This window comes from Choloepus didactylus, chromosome 15 (genome assembly GCF_015220235.1).
Source record: "Choloepus didactylus isolate mChoDid1 chromosome 15, mChoDid1.pri, whole genome shotgun sequence".
Classification (NCBI taxonomy): Eukaryota; Metazoa; Chordata; class Mammalia; order Pilosa; family Megalonychidae; genus Choloepus; species Choloepus didactylus.
In genome coordinates, this window is record NC_051321.1 from 32696723 (window position 1) to 32713616 (window position 16894).

A 16894-nucleotide genomic window follows, 5' to 3' on the forward strand; every position below is an offset into this window, starting at 1 on the left:
CCAGTAGCCAAATGGACCTCTATCATCTTGCTCTCCCCCTCCTAACATCCCATGTTTCCTTCAGGCTTGGAGGACACCCCACCACCTGCAGGGGCTGATGGGTATTCCTTGTCCTCTCCAAGTGGAGCTGCAGGTGTTGGGCCTGGCAGGGGTGGAGAGCAGGGGGCCAGCCAGTGGGCTATTTTGCTGTCGGTGTTTATGGCATTTAAATGATAGAAAATCCTCCCTGAAGCAAATCAGGAGCTTTGAGCCAACAGTGCAAGTGGATCGGATCAAGTTTCACCGAGCAAAATCTGCTCCCCCCACCAGCTGCTGGACTTCTGTCCCCGGAGGCCTCTATTAGCTAGGGTAGGGGGCAGAGCTTTCCTTAGCAGTGTCTGGGAGTGGAGGCAAAGCAAGTCAATATCAGGGATTGCTGACCAGAGATGCCCACGATCCACAGACATCTCCTCTAGAATACAGCTGCACCTGACTGGCCTCCCTTCCTTGCCTGCCCCCTCCATCGCTATGAAGGTCACCGTCTCCCTTTACAACTTAGCAGGCTCCAAACTCCAATGACAATAATTTGCCCTCTCCACTCTCCCACACTTCCACATCCTAGAGACTACTTCTTTGTCCTCTCCTGGGTCCCATTTATCCTCTCCAGGTTCCCCTTATCTTCCTCTCCAGCCAGTGCCACTCTATCACTCTAGTGCCTCTGTCCAACCCTGGGCTGCCTCTCCTTCCCTCTCCACAGTTCAGCTCCTAGGAAGGCAAAGTATGGCTAGAGGAAGTCCCAAAAAACTATGCATATCTGGCCCAGTTTATTTTCTGTTCATCAACTGGGCCCTAGTCTTCATCCTCCCAGTGGTTATCCCCAAGCATGTCTCTGTCTCCCTGCCACTCTCCTTGAAGGTGACCTCACCGTCCACTTTCCTGGGATGCGTGGGTTTCCTCACTCCTACCTTAACCCATCCGAGTGATTCAGTCTTCCTTAGTAAACCGAGCTACAGCTCAGGCTTTTGCATTTCCAGCTGCCTGCTGAATATTTTTATCAGCTGTCCCACTGTCACCTCAAACTGAGCAAGAATAAAAGCTGATTCACCCCCTCCCTCCCCCAATCAGTTCTCCTGGCCCTGTTGCAGACCATCAGACCAGAAACTTCGGAGTCCTTGACATAGCCTTTCTCCTCGCCTCTAACATGAAGTCAGTCAACAAGTGTTGTCAATTCTCCTTAGCAATGTCTGTTACATCTTTATGGTCTCCATTTCCTCTGCCAGCACCATAGCCGCAACAGTTGTTTATTCTTCTTCTTATTAGCATTATTTGTATTCCCTGCCTCCAGATTCTTTACCCCTCCAGTCTATCCCGAATGTGGCTGCTTTCAGCTAGCCCTCATGGAACATTGCTTTCATCACACCATCATTGATTCTCTGTAGCCTGCAGTTCTAATTTAAACTGCCAGGCTTTTAAATCCTTCCAGGTACTTTCCCCACCAACTTCTCAGCTCTGATTCTCACCGCCACCACCGCCCCTCCCCCCCACGCCCCTCCCCCCCGCCCCAGTTTAGTTGACTGTTTTCGCTGTTTTCTTCTGTCCTTTTGCACATGCTGTTTTCTTCTTCCCTTACTCATAGCTTCCTTCTCCTTCAAGCCCAGCCATTCTAGCCATCAGGGAGGTCTCTCTCTTCTAAAGTTCTATAGCATCTGTGCCCCATTATAGTATATTTCATAATGCACCCGCCCTGCCGTTTCATGTCGTGCCTTGCTTCCCCAAACACATTATAATCAACCTAAGGACAGAACCCTGTTTTCTGCTCTGTCCTGCATAGTTAAGAACACAGTAGATGCTCAATGAATACTCGGTGATAAATTCTGTCATTCCACTGCACTTACAGCCAATTCCACATGGGTTCGCTCATAATTATTTTCTAATTGTTTCATATGTGTTGGTCTCTTCTAAAGAGATAAAAACTGGGACAAAATGTAAATATTTGAATTTTCTTTTTCTTTAAAAACAGTTTAAGCAATGGATTACAAATTCTTACAAGATGATGAAAGATCTGCGGTGAGGGACTCATATTATGACTTGGCCTTATGCAACAGAATGATTTTTCTCTATACCTATCCAATGTATCTAATATCTTACATTTTCTAAAACTCTAGAACAAACAACAGAGGGGAACTGTCAGAGAAGATGTCACCTCTGACTCCCAGAGAGAAGAAAGCATCTGTGTGTTTGTTTTATTGTAGGTTTTCTTTTATTGACTTCTATTATCAATAAAAGGTACACTCCTCCTGATCATCTCTCAGTGGATTAGACCTGAAATGGGCAATAACAATATCTATTAATTCCTAGAGAGATTACTAATAAGGCACATATTGGTCAAAAAAGGCCCAGGACAGAGGAGAGTGAGAAAAGATGTTGAGGTTCTGAAGCTAGAAGGATACAGAAACTCAATTCCTCCTGGCTCTGTGATCTTAACATCTACAAAGAAGCCAGAAAAAGTGGTATGCCTCTTTCCTAATAAACAGGAATTTAAATGCATCTGAATTCTGATTTTTAGCTGCAACATTCCCACAACCTGTCACACATGGATTCCTTGTAATTAAAGTTTTAGTGACAAAGTCCCCCACCTAGCTTCAAGGAGAGAGGATGACTGGAAAGGCGTTTCCAGCTAACTTGGAGGCCACCCTTATTGCCGTATTTATTTCCACTGGCTTTCCCTCTGGTACGATGCTAAGTACAATTTCCAGCATACAGAAACTTTTGCATGCTGCAAGTTGCCAACAGACCTATTGGCCAAAAGGTACGTTTCCAAATTCTGTTTTAAAAACTGAAATTGGCAAGTGCCAAGCAGACATTTTTTTTTTTTAATATGAAGAAAGAGGCCCATGACAAGGAAAAAACAAACAAGCTTCTTAATGTTTTCCATACCGCTATACTCCTAGCTGCTGGAGGTTCCATAAGATCAGCATCCCCACAAAGAGGTGCCTGGTCAAGACCCCTGCGCAAACAAAGATGCAAGCTACTGCATACAAAGCACTCTCAATGACTTCATTAGTACACAGGTGACACCTGAAGAGCAGGAAAAAATTCACCAAACTCTTGCCAGAGCCATATATTCTTCCGGAACACCATTGTCAATAATGGAAAACACTTACTGCAGGAAGTTTTCAAATTACTAAGACCATCGTCCCATTTGCCCAGCAGCATTCTTTGAGCAAGCCTCTTTTAGAGGCAGAATATGAATGGGTAATGGACTCTGTGCAAGGAAGAATCGACAAAATGCTGGGCTTTGCAGTGTTACAGATGGATGGACAATTGGGAATGGAGATGGACCCTAAAACTCTAAGAGAGCACAGCCACCTTCTTTAAACAAACAAGCAAAAGCAAGGAAACGAGACAACAGCTACATAGCAGAATACATCCAGTTATAAAATATGTGCCATCCTACAGAAGACAGGAAGCAGTAAAGTATTTTCTTTGCTCGCTGACAATGCTGGTAACATGAAAACATCACCAGGAATCACAAATGGATAAAAATCCACATATTTTGACAAGAGGATGGGCATTTCATATTGGATACTTGGTTCCTAAGGTTACAGAGTTTTATAGAGGGAAGAGCATTCGAGATTATGAGTCCAACTTCATGTTTTAAAGGTGAGAAAATGTAGATAGCAAATGTAATGGTTCCCCAAGACTACACAGCTAGTAAATGTTAGAGCCAAAGTTTGAAGCCAAGACTATACTATGCTACCTTTTAATGATAATATAAAGCTAGACACTCCCCAGAAGATCCAAAGAAGATGAAAAGAAGTCACCCAACAAGGAAAATCTCATATTGTCACTGCTGTCATTAAGATAAGGCAGGTGAAAAAGGACCCGGAGTAAAATATGGACACTGAAACTCCACAATAAAACTCCATGAGGTGGAGTATTAATCTCCTGTGAGGATTTTTCCAAAAAACAAAGAGGCTCTTCAAGAAACAGTAGTAGTTGAGAATCTTAAAATCCCCAGAAGTGTTAGAAGCACTGTACTTGATGAGGATGTCTTTTCAGTTCAACTGCAGAAGTCCCTGAAGATTCGAAAGCCAATTTCTACGGCAATCACTACATCTGATTCAGAGACAGTGCACTTTTGTCAGACATTCCTTACCAAATGGGCCAGATCAAATCAACTGTTTTGGGGACTCTAAGTGCAGTTCTTCTTACCAGTACAGAAAAAAAGCAAACTAAAAGACTTTATTAAGAAATTTGAAATTTTTAGTCATCAGATAATTCATAGTACTTTAATTGTCAGGTCTCAGATTCAAGGGCAGAATTGTGTTTCTAAATACACCTGGAATAGCCAGCAGTCATTGAGGACCTACTGCATGCCAGGCACTGTTCTAAATATTTTATATCTATTATCACATTAATCCTCACATCAACTCTGTGAGGTGAGTTCTGTTTTTAATACCCATCTTACAGATGAGAAAACTAAGACTCAGAGGGGCTAGATATTATGTCCAAGATTTCATAGCTGGTAGATGAAAGAATCTAGAGTATAGAATAAGCATACTCTTGGCAGTTGATTCTAGAATGAGATTCTCAAATATAGAACACCTAGAAAATAGAGAGGTATCTGGTTCATGAAAGTAACCGGGATCATGCTAAGCTAATCCTTTCTATAACAGAACACCTTGTTGCCTCTTGTTTCTTGCCTGTTTCAGATTCTTCCACTTTCTACAGCATGGGTTTTAAATATGGGGTTCACTGATTCCTTGGGACTCCATAGATGCATGACGGGGGGCCATTTAAAACTATGCATAAAATATTATGGGTATTATGCATGTGCATCTTTCAGGGTAGAAAGTAAGTGGTTTTTATCAGATTCTAAAAAATATTTGTAACTAAAAAAGATGAATGAGCACTGTTTGTATAAAAAGGAACCTCTGTTCTTTGGCATAAGAAAGACGCTGATTTGTTTGCAACTACTTGAATTGTGTAAATAAACAAGATCACAGAAAGAATAACAAAAATAACACGTGAAGGAACAGGGAGGGAGTGAAGGAAAATGTCAGAATTCAGAAGACCAAGAAAATAAGAAAAAAGGAAGCCCCTGAAGATGCAGAAATTGCTGATAGTGATGGCGCAATGAGACTTATTAGACATAGATTTATATGGCAAAAGTTATATTCAATGAGTTTAGAGATGCTTTCCCTCAGCATCTTTCTCTGAAAATGAGCACTTTTGCTATCTACTTGACACTGTGGAGAACCCTAAGGCCAGAAAACATAACTCTTGTTTTAATACCCTCTCCTCAAGTTTTGTCTACTTCTAAGGTGGCGAAAATGAAGACATTAGATTCCTTCAAGGTTGGCAGCCTGTGTCTCCATTTAAGACAAAAATTGATAATACTTACAAGAATACTCAGTTTCTAAATTTATAATTACTACCTAAATATATTATACATTTATTATACTAATTATGATTGCTCTATAACCAATCCAAGTTACACATAATACACTAAATAACAGACTTTACATCTGTAGATGCTTTAAAAGGAGAGGGAAAGAGTTTTCTACATATTCCTTTTTTTTCCCCTATTTCCCAGGTTTCCAAATCCTTCCAAAGGTTTTCTCTGGGGCTGAGGTGTATGTGTGAAAGCCCTGAGCCCCAGGCACTGTTTTGGCCCCACAACTCAACCTGAAGCTGGCCTGCTCAGTTTCCAGCAGGGGGGGCTGTGCCCGCAGCTCAGGGTGGCTGCTGTCCTGGCCCGCCTTGCTTCCTACTGACAGCTGGACCTTTAATCCCTGGTGTGTCCTGGGTAGGGACGCTGCCCAGACCTGCGTGGGCTCAGTGAGGTCTGCACCTTGACGGCCAACCAGCTGGACACGAACAGTCACAGCGACCCCACCCCTGCCCCTCCCAGTGCACTGTCCTTGCCTGGGCTGTATAGCTGGTGGGCTCAGGGCCCCTGGGGAGGGAATTTCTTCTACTCTGCTGGACCATGCATGGAGCTGCAGGCTCAGGATCCTGGGTTAAGGCTAGGGAGTGTTGGGGAGAATCACATTTTCCAAGAGTTGTAAGGGAACTTGGCTATCTTCTATCCAATGCCCTCATTTTACAGAGAAAGAAACCTAGGTTCAGAGAGAAAGAACATCTCCAGCCCTCTCTTCTTTTCACTTCCCCAGGCAGCCTTCTCTGGCTTCATTAGCAAGTCACAAATGGACCTCTGAGTCGGGCAAGTGCTGGCACTCGGGAGGCTGTGCCCAGGCTTGATGCTGGGCTCAGCTAGAGAGACCCTCGTGCTGGGTGGGCGAGGTTAAGCCTGTTTGCACAGTCTCCTGATACTTCAGGGCTCCCAGTTCCTCTCTGGCTTTATTTCGTTCCCTGAGAGCACTGAATTGTCAGCTCTAATCCTTCCAAAAGTGCAGTGTTTTTTTCAGGCGCTCTGTGTCAGTGAAACCCTAATCCCAAGGAAAATGGCCACTTAAGCTGCCAGAGCCTTAGGCCGCTCTCCAAGCCCGTGCAGAATTTCCTCCCTCCCTGCCTGCCAGCTCAGCCGCCACTGGGGAGGATTCCCGGCTGAAAGCACGCAAAGCCCTCTCCGAAGTGACAACAGTGGCAGGCTTGCTTCTGAAAGCTCAGGGTTAGAGAAAAGGGCTTGTTTGCCCTGAGGCTACAGCTAATGGGGGTGGGGGATCATGACCCACCTGGGGGGGGGGTTGTCTTCCTGTCACCTTGGGGGTGGCTGGCTCCCTGGGTGAAGCAGGCTTTCAGGTCTTGCCTGGGTGGCTTTGAGGCCATCAAGGCATTTCTGAACCCTTGGTCCCTGTACATACCTGGCACACCACATTTTAGGATTTGTGGTCATTCAGAAAAGGTTGAGTTGACTGACTTGAATTTTGCTTGGACAAACTCTTCTTTTTAGAAAGTGCTAAATAATAAGTAAATCAGCTTAGTGCATGGCGGGGTCCCCTTTTGAAGAACCTCCTTTAGGGTTCCCACAAACGTCAGAAACACCATCTACATTACAGCAGCCTAAAGGCTACCTATAACCTAGCTAATTCTGAAAGCAGTCCTCAGTGTTCTCTACTAAGCACTGCTTTGTGAGCCTGTGTTGGCTCCTGTATGCACTTGAAATAAAGAATGTTGATTTCTTGAAAATATTTTGATTCAAATCCAGACTGGCCTCCCTCCCTGATCTCTGATTGAATTAGTGAGACCATGCTGTGGAGAAATCAGCACAGTCCCTCTGGCGGGGCTCAGTCTTTGGGTCTCCTGGTGGGTAGTAAGAGATGAAGGGAAGAGGCCAGAAGAAAGGCCCAGGCCCGAGGTAACCAGCCAAACTTGAGCTCAGCTTGGATGAGCACAGAACTGCATCTTCACTAAGATGCCTGGAAACGCTCGGATCTTCTTCGTCCTCCCGACTCTCCTTGCCTCTGCAGCCCCATTATTGGGCACATGTACTTTGGCCCATGGCACCCACCTGGGGGAGGGCAGCCCACCACTGCCAGGATGGCTGATGAGCACGGACAAGGACATGGGGTTGGGGCTGGAAGTTGGGGTGGTGCCACTTTTATTCTGCTGCAGTTTGGCCCTGCTCTCTGAGCCCTAGGGATTGGTGCCCATTCTTCTCAGTATTCTTTTCCTCTAGAGGAGGACTGGATAAAGGAGGAAGGGAAAGAGCCCTGCTCCAATGACTCCCCAGGCTGCAGGCCTAGGGCACCTGTACTATCTGTCAATGTCTCATTGCTATGGAAATGCCCCCATAATTAAATCAGAGCTGAGGCCAGGGAGCTGGAGGTCCTCTGGGATGTTAGGAGGAGGCTAGCCTCTTTTCTTTGGGACTTCTTGGCCCAAACGAAGGGTCTGGGGCCCCAGGGTGCTGTGGAGAAGCCCGCTGGCCCTGTTTGGGCTCCACAGTAAAAGGCTCTCTGATTCGCTGCATGTCTGAAGTTGCCCTAGCCTCTCCTTTCAGGGTGGGAGAGGAACTCTAATGTCTGCGCCCTAAATTCCTCTGGCTAATCAGGGGCTTTGAGCCAACAGACAAGACTAGGAGATTCCCAGCCTCTTTCAGAAACATTTCTCAGCCTTTATTGCCTTCTCCTCCTCAGGAGGAGTGGGGGAGTGGGTGGGAAGGGGGTGGTGCAAGGGCTAAGCTGTTTGTTTTATGGAAGGAAATGTAGTTGCATTGGAAGGGGGCTGTTAACTACCGGAAGAGGCAGTTCCTGGAGGTCCTCAGGACTCCCTGAGTGGAGGGAGGAGACCCTCGGTTTCCCAGAGTCCACACCTCTATCTGCTAAAAGGCCACCTTGCTGACTGACCGCCCCAGATGTGGAGTCAGAGCTTCTGAGAGTTCCACAGCCCTTTCCAAGAAGCTAAGCCCACACTGCTCTCGCCAGCCTCTAGGACCCTGGGGCCAGCCCTTGCTTCTCTGCTTTGACCTTTGCTCACTGGCCTCCCCCACCTCTGCTTAGACTGGCCACTTCCAGAAGAGTAGCATCTTCTGCTCCCTCTCCCTGCTGTGGGGACTTCCCTCTTGGGCAGCTTCCCTACGTCCTGCTGGATCTGAGTTAGAAAGCTGCAGGCTCTACTTATTAAGAGATGTTTCTCCCAAGCTCCCACCTTCCTTCCCTGTCTACCCTCCCAGGGAGGGGAAACTAACAGGGCTTGTTTTCATTGGTGAAGAAAGTACTGTCCTTGTTCCTAGCTCTCCAATGTTCAGATATTTTCCCAAAGAAAGGTAAGTTTCCCTGCTAAGACTTAGCATTCTGGGAGCTTGGATCATCAGGCTGTGCTATCAGAACCACCTCAGGCTGTCCATGGTTCCTGGACCCCAAAATAATATGCTATAGATGTGATTTTCAGGAGCAGGTTTAAAACTTCTTGTCTGCCTTCTTTGATCTCCATTGTTTGACAATTTGCTGAACAGTGGTGGGGAAGGGAATATAGGAACTGCATCTGTGATAAAGACAAAACGGATACCCTCTTTTTAATAATATTAAACATGCCTACCTTACAGTCACTTTTGGACTGTTCTATTATCTTCAGTTCTTGGGGGTATCAACTGTCCTATTTATTGCTTCTGCCAACTCTCCCTCATGATCATTTGTATTTATGTGAGGTATATAATCTTTTATAGTGAGCTCATCTTTAGCAGTGCATGTTTTTTTTTTTTTTTTCCCCGTGGGAGTTCCATGTGCCTCAGATTGTAGAGTGTCTCTACTGAGGTTTGCCTTTGCGCCTGCTACAATTTCTGAATGGGTTACTATCCTGGACAAATTTGTATGTATGTTCTTTGCTTGGGGTTCCTGCAACATACTCATGGTATAAATTTGGACTCTGAACTCAGAGTTCGGTTTCTCACTGGTGACATTTTTTTTCTCACGTGCTCCCCTGGGCCATTGGAATGAGTTTGTGTTGCCCTGTTCTGGTTCCTGGCTTTAGTCGGGGTAATACTCAGTTTGAGCTTCCTGCTTCTCTCGGGCCCAAGGTCATGTCCTGTCTGATGTGTTACAACCTCAACCCCACCCTCTGGGGCCTACCTCCACCAGCGTGGTGCCTTCATAGACACCTGCCTACTGCTCTGGCTCCGAGTTCCCTCCATCTCTGACACCTGAAGAGTGAGGCTGGGCTGTGCATTAACAATTTTTGTTGTAATAATTTATCCAGCTGTGCTTTAGTGAGAGGGATGCTTCTTTGAGTAACTTTAGCCTGCCATGTTTCTGGACATCAACCTCATTCCTCCCTAACTTCTCTGGAACAAAAACGAGGGTGGCAAGAACTTGCACAAGGCTAGTCCAGTGCTTGGCAGCGATGCCCACTAGAGGCCAGTGAAGCCCGCTTGGTGCAGCAGCTCCGGGGACTGGTCCAGGTTTCAGCTTCTCATGTGAGCACAGAGAGCTGCTACACAATCACTGTCTTCCTTCAGCACCTTTTGGGCTCCAGGGTAGGGATCCTGCTCTCACTTTCAGAATGCTCAGAAGCACCCCCAAGTGACTTCTGGAACCCTGCAACTAGTTCTCATCCTCTCTTCCCTAATCAACAGCACTGCCAGTGTCTCCGCAGGCTCCTCTACCACCGCAGAGCTGGCTAGGCACAGGAAGAGAGGATCGGGGTAAGGAGGTCGTGGTGAAGAGGGGCTGTCTTTTCTACCAGTTACGACAGCCTTTAAGGAATGAAGACACCACACACAGCTAGGGCCAGAGACCTCACTGAAGAGGCCCTGACCCAGAGGTCCCGGGGACCAGTGAGAGGTTGACGATGGACCCCTGTGGGATCCTTTGGGGACGTAAGAAGGCGGTGGAAGGTACCAGCCCCAGCCAGCCAACCTGAGGCGGCCTGGGGCCAGAGTGTCCCTGACCTACTCTCTCCTCTTGCTGATCCCTGTTTCCTTATCACTTAGGAGACTCGGCTCCGTTCCAGACCAGCAGCCTAGAGCAGTGGGCTGGAGAGAAGAGATGCCGCTGAGCTAGAGCAGCCCAGCGGCGGAAGGGAAAGTGGGTGATAAATTTAAATAACCAGCTTGACTTGGCAGCTTGCTGAGTTGTGATGCAGTGAAATTAAAATCTCGGCAGAACTTGCAGACTCCACCCTGAAAAATCGGGCTCTCGCCTTGGTTCCATGGTGGCAGGTGGGGAGGGGAGGCTCTCGGGCTGAGCCCCAGCCTCCGGCAGCCACCCTTGCTTGCAATGTGATTAGCCGTGTCCTGGCCCACTGGGCGCCACTCTCCCCTCCATACAATAGCCCAGGCTCCTCTCTCCTCTCAGTCCTGACCTTGTGGAACAGCTGCATCAAGTGGCTGGTGAAGTTTGAAATCAGCCTCCAGTGCCAGGAAGCAGCAGGAATATCAATAAGGTCTGGCTCCTCAGTTTGGGCAAGAGCCCTTCCTAGGCTCGTTTCCTTAAGGTTTGCAACCTCAGCGGCCTGTCCCTGGGGGGAAAGATGAGCTGGGTACCTGGGACTTGGGGAATGAAAAGGGATCCTGAACGCCTTTGTACCCCCAAGCCAGGCTGTGGGCACGGGGATGACCCCATGCTCATTCACCTTTAGCGCACACCTGGCCAGAATCACCCACCCCAAAACGGGCCTCCTTTCTCCTTCCTCCACTACAGTCCTTACTATTCTCCAATAAATAAGCTGTTTAAGAATCCTTGGGTGGAATTTCTACAGATACACCAAGAGCCTCTCCCATACCCCAGCCTTCCTTGGAGCCCAGGTCTCAGAGAGGCCAACATCTTTCTAGAACCCACTCAAAGCCCGCGCCTCCCATGTCTGCTCCCCTTGAGCCCCGCTCTCTGCCACCCACAGGGTCCTACACACGGGCCCCGCCCCCGAGGCAGCCCATGAAGTCTCTGGGCAATGCCCCGCCTCTCACCTTGACAGTATCTCCAGAGAATTCTGTTTGTCCCCATAATAAACACATCATGAATCATTCATCTTTAATAGATTATGCAAATTAGGAGGACATAAAATCAACAAAGATCAATAACTGCAGCCGTTTAATTGCCAGCAAAAACATTTTAAGAATGAGCATAATCTGCAGCCCTTTCTCGGGTAATGGTGCCATTAATCCAAACATTGGATCTTGGCCTAAGTGTAGAAAACTCATTCCCTACCCCTACCCGCCCCCTCCCACCACCCCTCCCCTACCTCTCCACACACTTCTCTCTTTTTGGTAATTTCCAGTTTCTGAGCGAGTTTCCCCGTCATTACCACTGGTGAACAGCTCCGAATGTTAATGGTTCTGCTTTTGTTACTCCTCGCTTGATTGAAATGTCGCATACAGATTGAGATGTTAGTGCTAACTTGCCACCTGGGAATGTCAAGCTGGGTCTGAAATGAACTTTTCTCACACTTAGATCCAGATGGATCAGCCGGAGATGTTCCCAGGCTGAGCTGGGACCATTCCAGGGCCATGGGGGGGGAGGTGGGGGGGGGAGGCCCAAGGTGGAGGCACGTTTCTGCACCAGCCTGAGAGGCCGTCCGGAGGCAGGAGCCCTGCCCTGCAGATACTGAGCCCCACCCAGGGAAGCCCCTGCCTCCCGGCGTGGTCTTGAGCACAGGGAAGCACAGCTGGGGTTAGAGAAAAGCCCCCTGGGTTCTCTCCGGCCAGCTGCCTGGGGCGGGCTACCTTTGGGAAGCGACCACCATACCTGGCAGCAGGTAGCAGGCAGGTGCCTGACCTGGGGTCAGAGTACCCAGCAGGACAGAGAGCTTCTAAGTTGGACTAAGGAGGGCCCGTGACGAGGGCCATTTGGTAATAGGCTGTGTCCTGGCCCAGTTAACCCAGCCAAGGTGGTTACTCCCCAACGCCCAGTCTAGCTCTCCAGCAGTGCCAGGACTCAGCCCCTGACTGCCCAGCCAAAGCACACAGCTCCCTCTGGGTGGGAGACAGCTGTCCACCCTCTTAAGGACAACCTGGGAAAGCTAATCCCAGGGCTCGCCCGAGACACCGCAGCGGAGTCTGGGTGGCCACTTGCAGCCCAGCTCGGATCTGAGCTGTGCTCAGATCAGCTCCAAGTCACAGCCGGGGCCCTGTCGGACAGCCGGGGCTGTGCCCGCTCCCTGACTGCCGCTGGCTGTGCGTGGGCTGCTGCAGCCCGGGCCCCCAGGCCGCCTCCACTCTCCCCGCTCGGCAGGTAACGCCTCAGTGTCTCCCAATCCCCACCGAGACCCTTTTCAATCATCCTGTCTCCCAAGGAACAAACGGCACATTGGCTTTAGTGTCTCCAGAATAATTAGGTGAATTTTAATAACACCTCAATGTGTGTCTCTCCCACTTGGGCACTTCCCTGGCCCGGAAACCCTTTCGCAGTGCCAGACGCCTTCTGCAGCTTGCAGCTCTGCGGCCTGGAGCTCCATCAGCTGGGCCTTTCCCTCAGCCACCCCGGGGCCTTCTTTCTCTCTAGCTGCCTCTACTGCTCTGAGCCCCTGGGAGCTCTGGGCCATGGCGCTCCTTTACCCACCATTTGACTTGACTGTGGGGGGTCGGATCTGACTCTGACCGGCTTTGAAAGCAAACCTTGGTCTCCGTGATTTCTGTGGGAAGCAGGAAAAGTCCTGAAACAATCATGCTTATCGACAGTTCCACAGAACTGGGTGCCGTACCCTGAAATGCCACAGCCACCTATTCTGCCCAGAGGGAGAGGAAAGTAGATCCTGGAGGAGCCTCAGGAACCTGGGAGCCTGTGAGCTGCACACCAGGCACCCACGCTCCACTTCCGCCAGCCTGGCCTCTGTGCCCTCTGCCTTCTTCTATACAAGCCCAGCAAGAAGCTCAAAATTCTGGGCACCTCAGGGAAGGCAAGGAAAAGGGCAAAGGCAGAGGCAAGAGGATAGAAAGAAAGAGCCAACAACAGCCTCTCCTGGCCCCAAGATGCTTTTTCCTGCAGACACCCTGACCATAGTATTTTTTGCCCCACATGTGCACACATCTGTTTGTGAAGCACCCTGGTTTTCCGAGGCTTGCTCTTTCATCAGATATCATGGTGAGGGTAGGGGGTGCCCACTTGTCACACTGGGCCCCAGATGGCATGCGATGAGGTGGCCCCCACCCCTCCTGGAAGCCCCCTTACCAGTCACAACGGGGTATGTCTGGGTGCCTGACACATTGCTGCCCAGCTCAGGGTTGGTGGATGCAGATAGACTCGACTTGACTTCATCAAGCCCAGGGGTCAGGGCTGGGAGGGAGTACTCGTTCCCCTGGGAAGAGAGAGAGGAGCGACAGCTCTCTATTGATGCACACACAGAGAAAGGGCTGTGTATACAGATGGGGAGGAGGAACAGGGGAGCCCTCCCAGATGGGGTGGAGGAGACGGCCAGGCAGAGTGGGGGGAGCGCAAGAGGGGCAGGCTCAGCATGTGATGGAGAGCCTGTCTTGCACGGGTGGAGGGAGACCAGACTATGTGGAGCTGGAGGTGTAGCCTCTACATCATCTGTGGTTAGACCAGCACCCTTTAAATTTCTGTAGCATCTCCTGCCTAGGCAGCCTCAAGGGCAGAGTGTAGCAGTGGGGATCCCCTTGCTGAAAGGCGAGGGGTGTTTTCAGGGCCTCCTGGGGTGGGGAGTCCTAGGGAGGAAGGCAAACCATGACATGACGGCAGGGGCACTGGCTGGGGGGAGGGCCTAGCAGGGCCTCCAGCCTGACACTGCTGGGCTGGCTGATAGGGTGCGGGCGCCCCTTTTTTTGAAAACAAACAAAGACAGCCCCACGGGCCCCTTGCTCTCTGCCTGTGCACTGGGGTATGAAATTGGGGAGGGGGAGAGTCCACATGGCTAACAGAAGGGTGGGAGGGGGCCAGTCATTGACGCTGAAAGGGTGTCCTGCCCGAAACACTCGGGTAATTGCCTTTTTATTGCAGCCACCGCCAAGCCAGACCCCAGAGCTGGGCAGACCAGGAGCCTTGCACAAAGCAGGAAAAGTTGCTCTGATTAATATTACGTTAAATTAAAACTGATTTTCTGCTCTTTCAGGTCCGTTTTTTTCCCCTTCCGCTTCCTGGCCCCCCCAGCACGCCCCCTCCCCTCCCTAGCTGGACGGGATTGCCTCGTCATTTCCAATTCCTTCTCATATTGATCTTCCTGTAGAAATCAGTTTTGTAATTAGCTGCAAATTAGGCCTTCTACTGGGGGTGAAGCTGCCCCCTGATTTATCACCAGAGTAATTCGCTGTGATCGGAGAGAAATTAAAATGAACTCAATTAGGCTTCGGATTTGCTTTATGGGCCCTGCTCCGAGTTTCAGGGGGAAAAATGACTGTGCTGGTGTTTAATAGTCTAATGAAAGTAAATAAAGGTTATTCATTGTAATACAGCCGGGGACTCGGGGAGGGTGCACCGAGCCGCCCGCCTCGGCCGGCTCCTCCTTTGTTGGTTTATGGCTCAGGGCACCTTAAAAAGACTTTTGATTTTTGTTTTATGAAGACAAACAGCTTATGGGATGAAAGGATGGGTGGGGAGACAGGCGAGTGGCTGGGAGCTATCGGCGTCTTCGAGTGAGGCTGTGCTGTGTGGAGTCTGTGGAGCTGTGCAGGGGTGTGTGTGCATGTGCATCTGTGTGCATGAGCGGGCACAGCAGACCATGTTGTGCTGTGGTTGTGGACCTTGCCCGGGCTGTGTATGGGACTCTGTGTGTTGGAGTGTGGGGATTAGGGGTTGTGCTGTGTTGGGGGAAGGTATGTGCTGGGCTGTGCATTGAGCTGGTGATCTGGGAGGGACACACGTCTCCTGGCTCCACGTGGCTGTCAGGGTTCTTCTGGGAGTCCTGTAGGCTGGGTGTCTGTTGGGGACATTGGGGCAGTGAGCCCATTGTTGGGGGGGGTGTGGTATGTAAGCACATGCACACAGGTTTATGTGAGGAGTCAGCAGACGTGCTTCTGTACATTGTGTGTTGTGCTGGTGTGGTGTTCCTGGCTGTTCTGTGTCTGCAGGAAGTGTGCGGCCTAAGGGGTGGGCTGTCATCCTGCCCAGGGTCACACTGGATGATCGGATTGGGGGGCAGAAGGCAGCCAGGTGGGGTATCCTCCTGATGCTGGGCAAGAAGATTTCCACGGGCCTGCACAGACTTTTTGTGGGATCCTGGGAGGGCTTGGAGAAGAGATGCAGGTAGGGGACATTTCTGAGTACTGATCCATGCCAGATCCATGGAATGGCAGAACTGGAAGGAACTTATAGACCATTATGCCAAAGTCCCTTACTCTGCAGATGGGGAAACTGAGGCCCCCAAAGAGGATAAGATTTACCCACATACTCTCTCACCCAGATCTCATCATTGCTAACTACTATATAGCACAATGATTTTTCTTAACTACACCAGAAGAGTGTGTCCACACAGCACAAACGCGGCACGCACACACGCAATGCATACAAAGCTGGGTCTGCACCTGGGCCATTCGTGTGCAAGTTCTTGTGAGGCCTCGTTCTGCCCAGCTCCACTTAGCTCCTCATCCTCTCCACCTCTGCAGTCAGAAAGCCCCTTCCTCACCTGTTCTGATTTGATGTGCTCTGATGCCTGGAAGACGTCCGGATAGGAAGGACGCTCAAAGACCCGATCCAAAGCTTCTAGCTGCTGCTGGGTGAAGGTGTCGGCTCGCAAGTGCTTCCGCAAACTGTCCACGCCACTCTGGGAGTCTCCATTGGGGACTGAGCCCTCAGACACATCTGGAGAACACATAGACACTAGGGCATCAGTGGCAGGCCAGCAGAGGCAGTGGGCCGAGGGGCTGGGTTAAGCTGGCTCTGCCCCTGGGGCTCTGCACCCTTGCTCAGGCCCCTGGATCCCAGCTCCTAGGCTGGACCGGACAGGCTGGCCCGGGAGGCTGGCCATGGTGCAGAGAGCCGGCTGCACAAGCCAGAGCCTCCGAAGGGCCTGGGAAAGGAAAGCAAAGGGAAGTTGTCAAAGCATGGGGGTCAGGGAAGGATTCGGCAGAGGGGGCTCCCAGGGGCCGTCTCCCCAGGGGACAGGCAGCTGCGGGGAGAAGCTGGGTGTCTGGGACCAGCATTATGGAATCTGTGGAGAATTGAACTCGGCTCCAAGATGAATTTCAGTTCCACTGATTCAAAGGGTTGAAAATCATCAATTCTCTGAAGCTGAGTGTAACATGGAGACGGGGTGAAGTAATTAACTTCACCACGGAGGGAGGAGGGGCTCCAAGAGCAAAACTTAGGCCTTTGCTTGACTTTGCCCAGGACTGAGCCTGGAGCAGGAGGAAAGCAGGTGTTGTGGGAGCACTAGAACACCTCCTTGGCCAGAGATTGGAGACGGGGTCTTGGTGGAGGCTTCCCTGCTGCTGCTCCTGACTGGGCCCCTCCCGAGATGCCACCTGGCTTCCCCTCCAGGCCTCCATGGGGAGCTGAGACTTGCTCCACCAAGGAAGGGCACAGTTGAGCCACACTGGTGCCCTCTCCCGAGCCATGCTCTGCCC

At 50.1% G+C, this 16894-nt stretch overlaps 1 protein-coding gene across 8 annotated transcripts in view; it reads right to left on the minus strand.

The window, feature by feature from the left end:
• PAX2 (paired box 2) overlaps positions 1 to 16894 on the minus strand; it is an 88142-nt gene that overhangs the window by 4603 nt on the left and 66645 nt on the right. For 7 of the 8 annotated variants that reach the window (XM_037804518.1, XM_037804512.1, XM_037804515.1 and 4 more), the window contains 2 exons: positions 15955 to 16130; positions 13548 to 13674 (listed from right to left, as the gene is read on the minus strand). In XM_037804518.1, coding sequence (XP_037660446.1) covers positions 13548 to 13674; positions 15955 to 16130 — 303 coding nt within the window. Of the gene's footprint in view, positions 1 to 12032; positions 13012 to 13547; positions 13675 to 15954; positions 16131 to 16894 lie in introns of those variants that run through there. The other variant, XM_037804517.1, reaches the window with a different exon arrangement.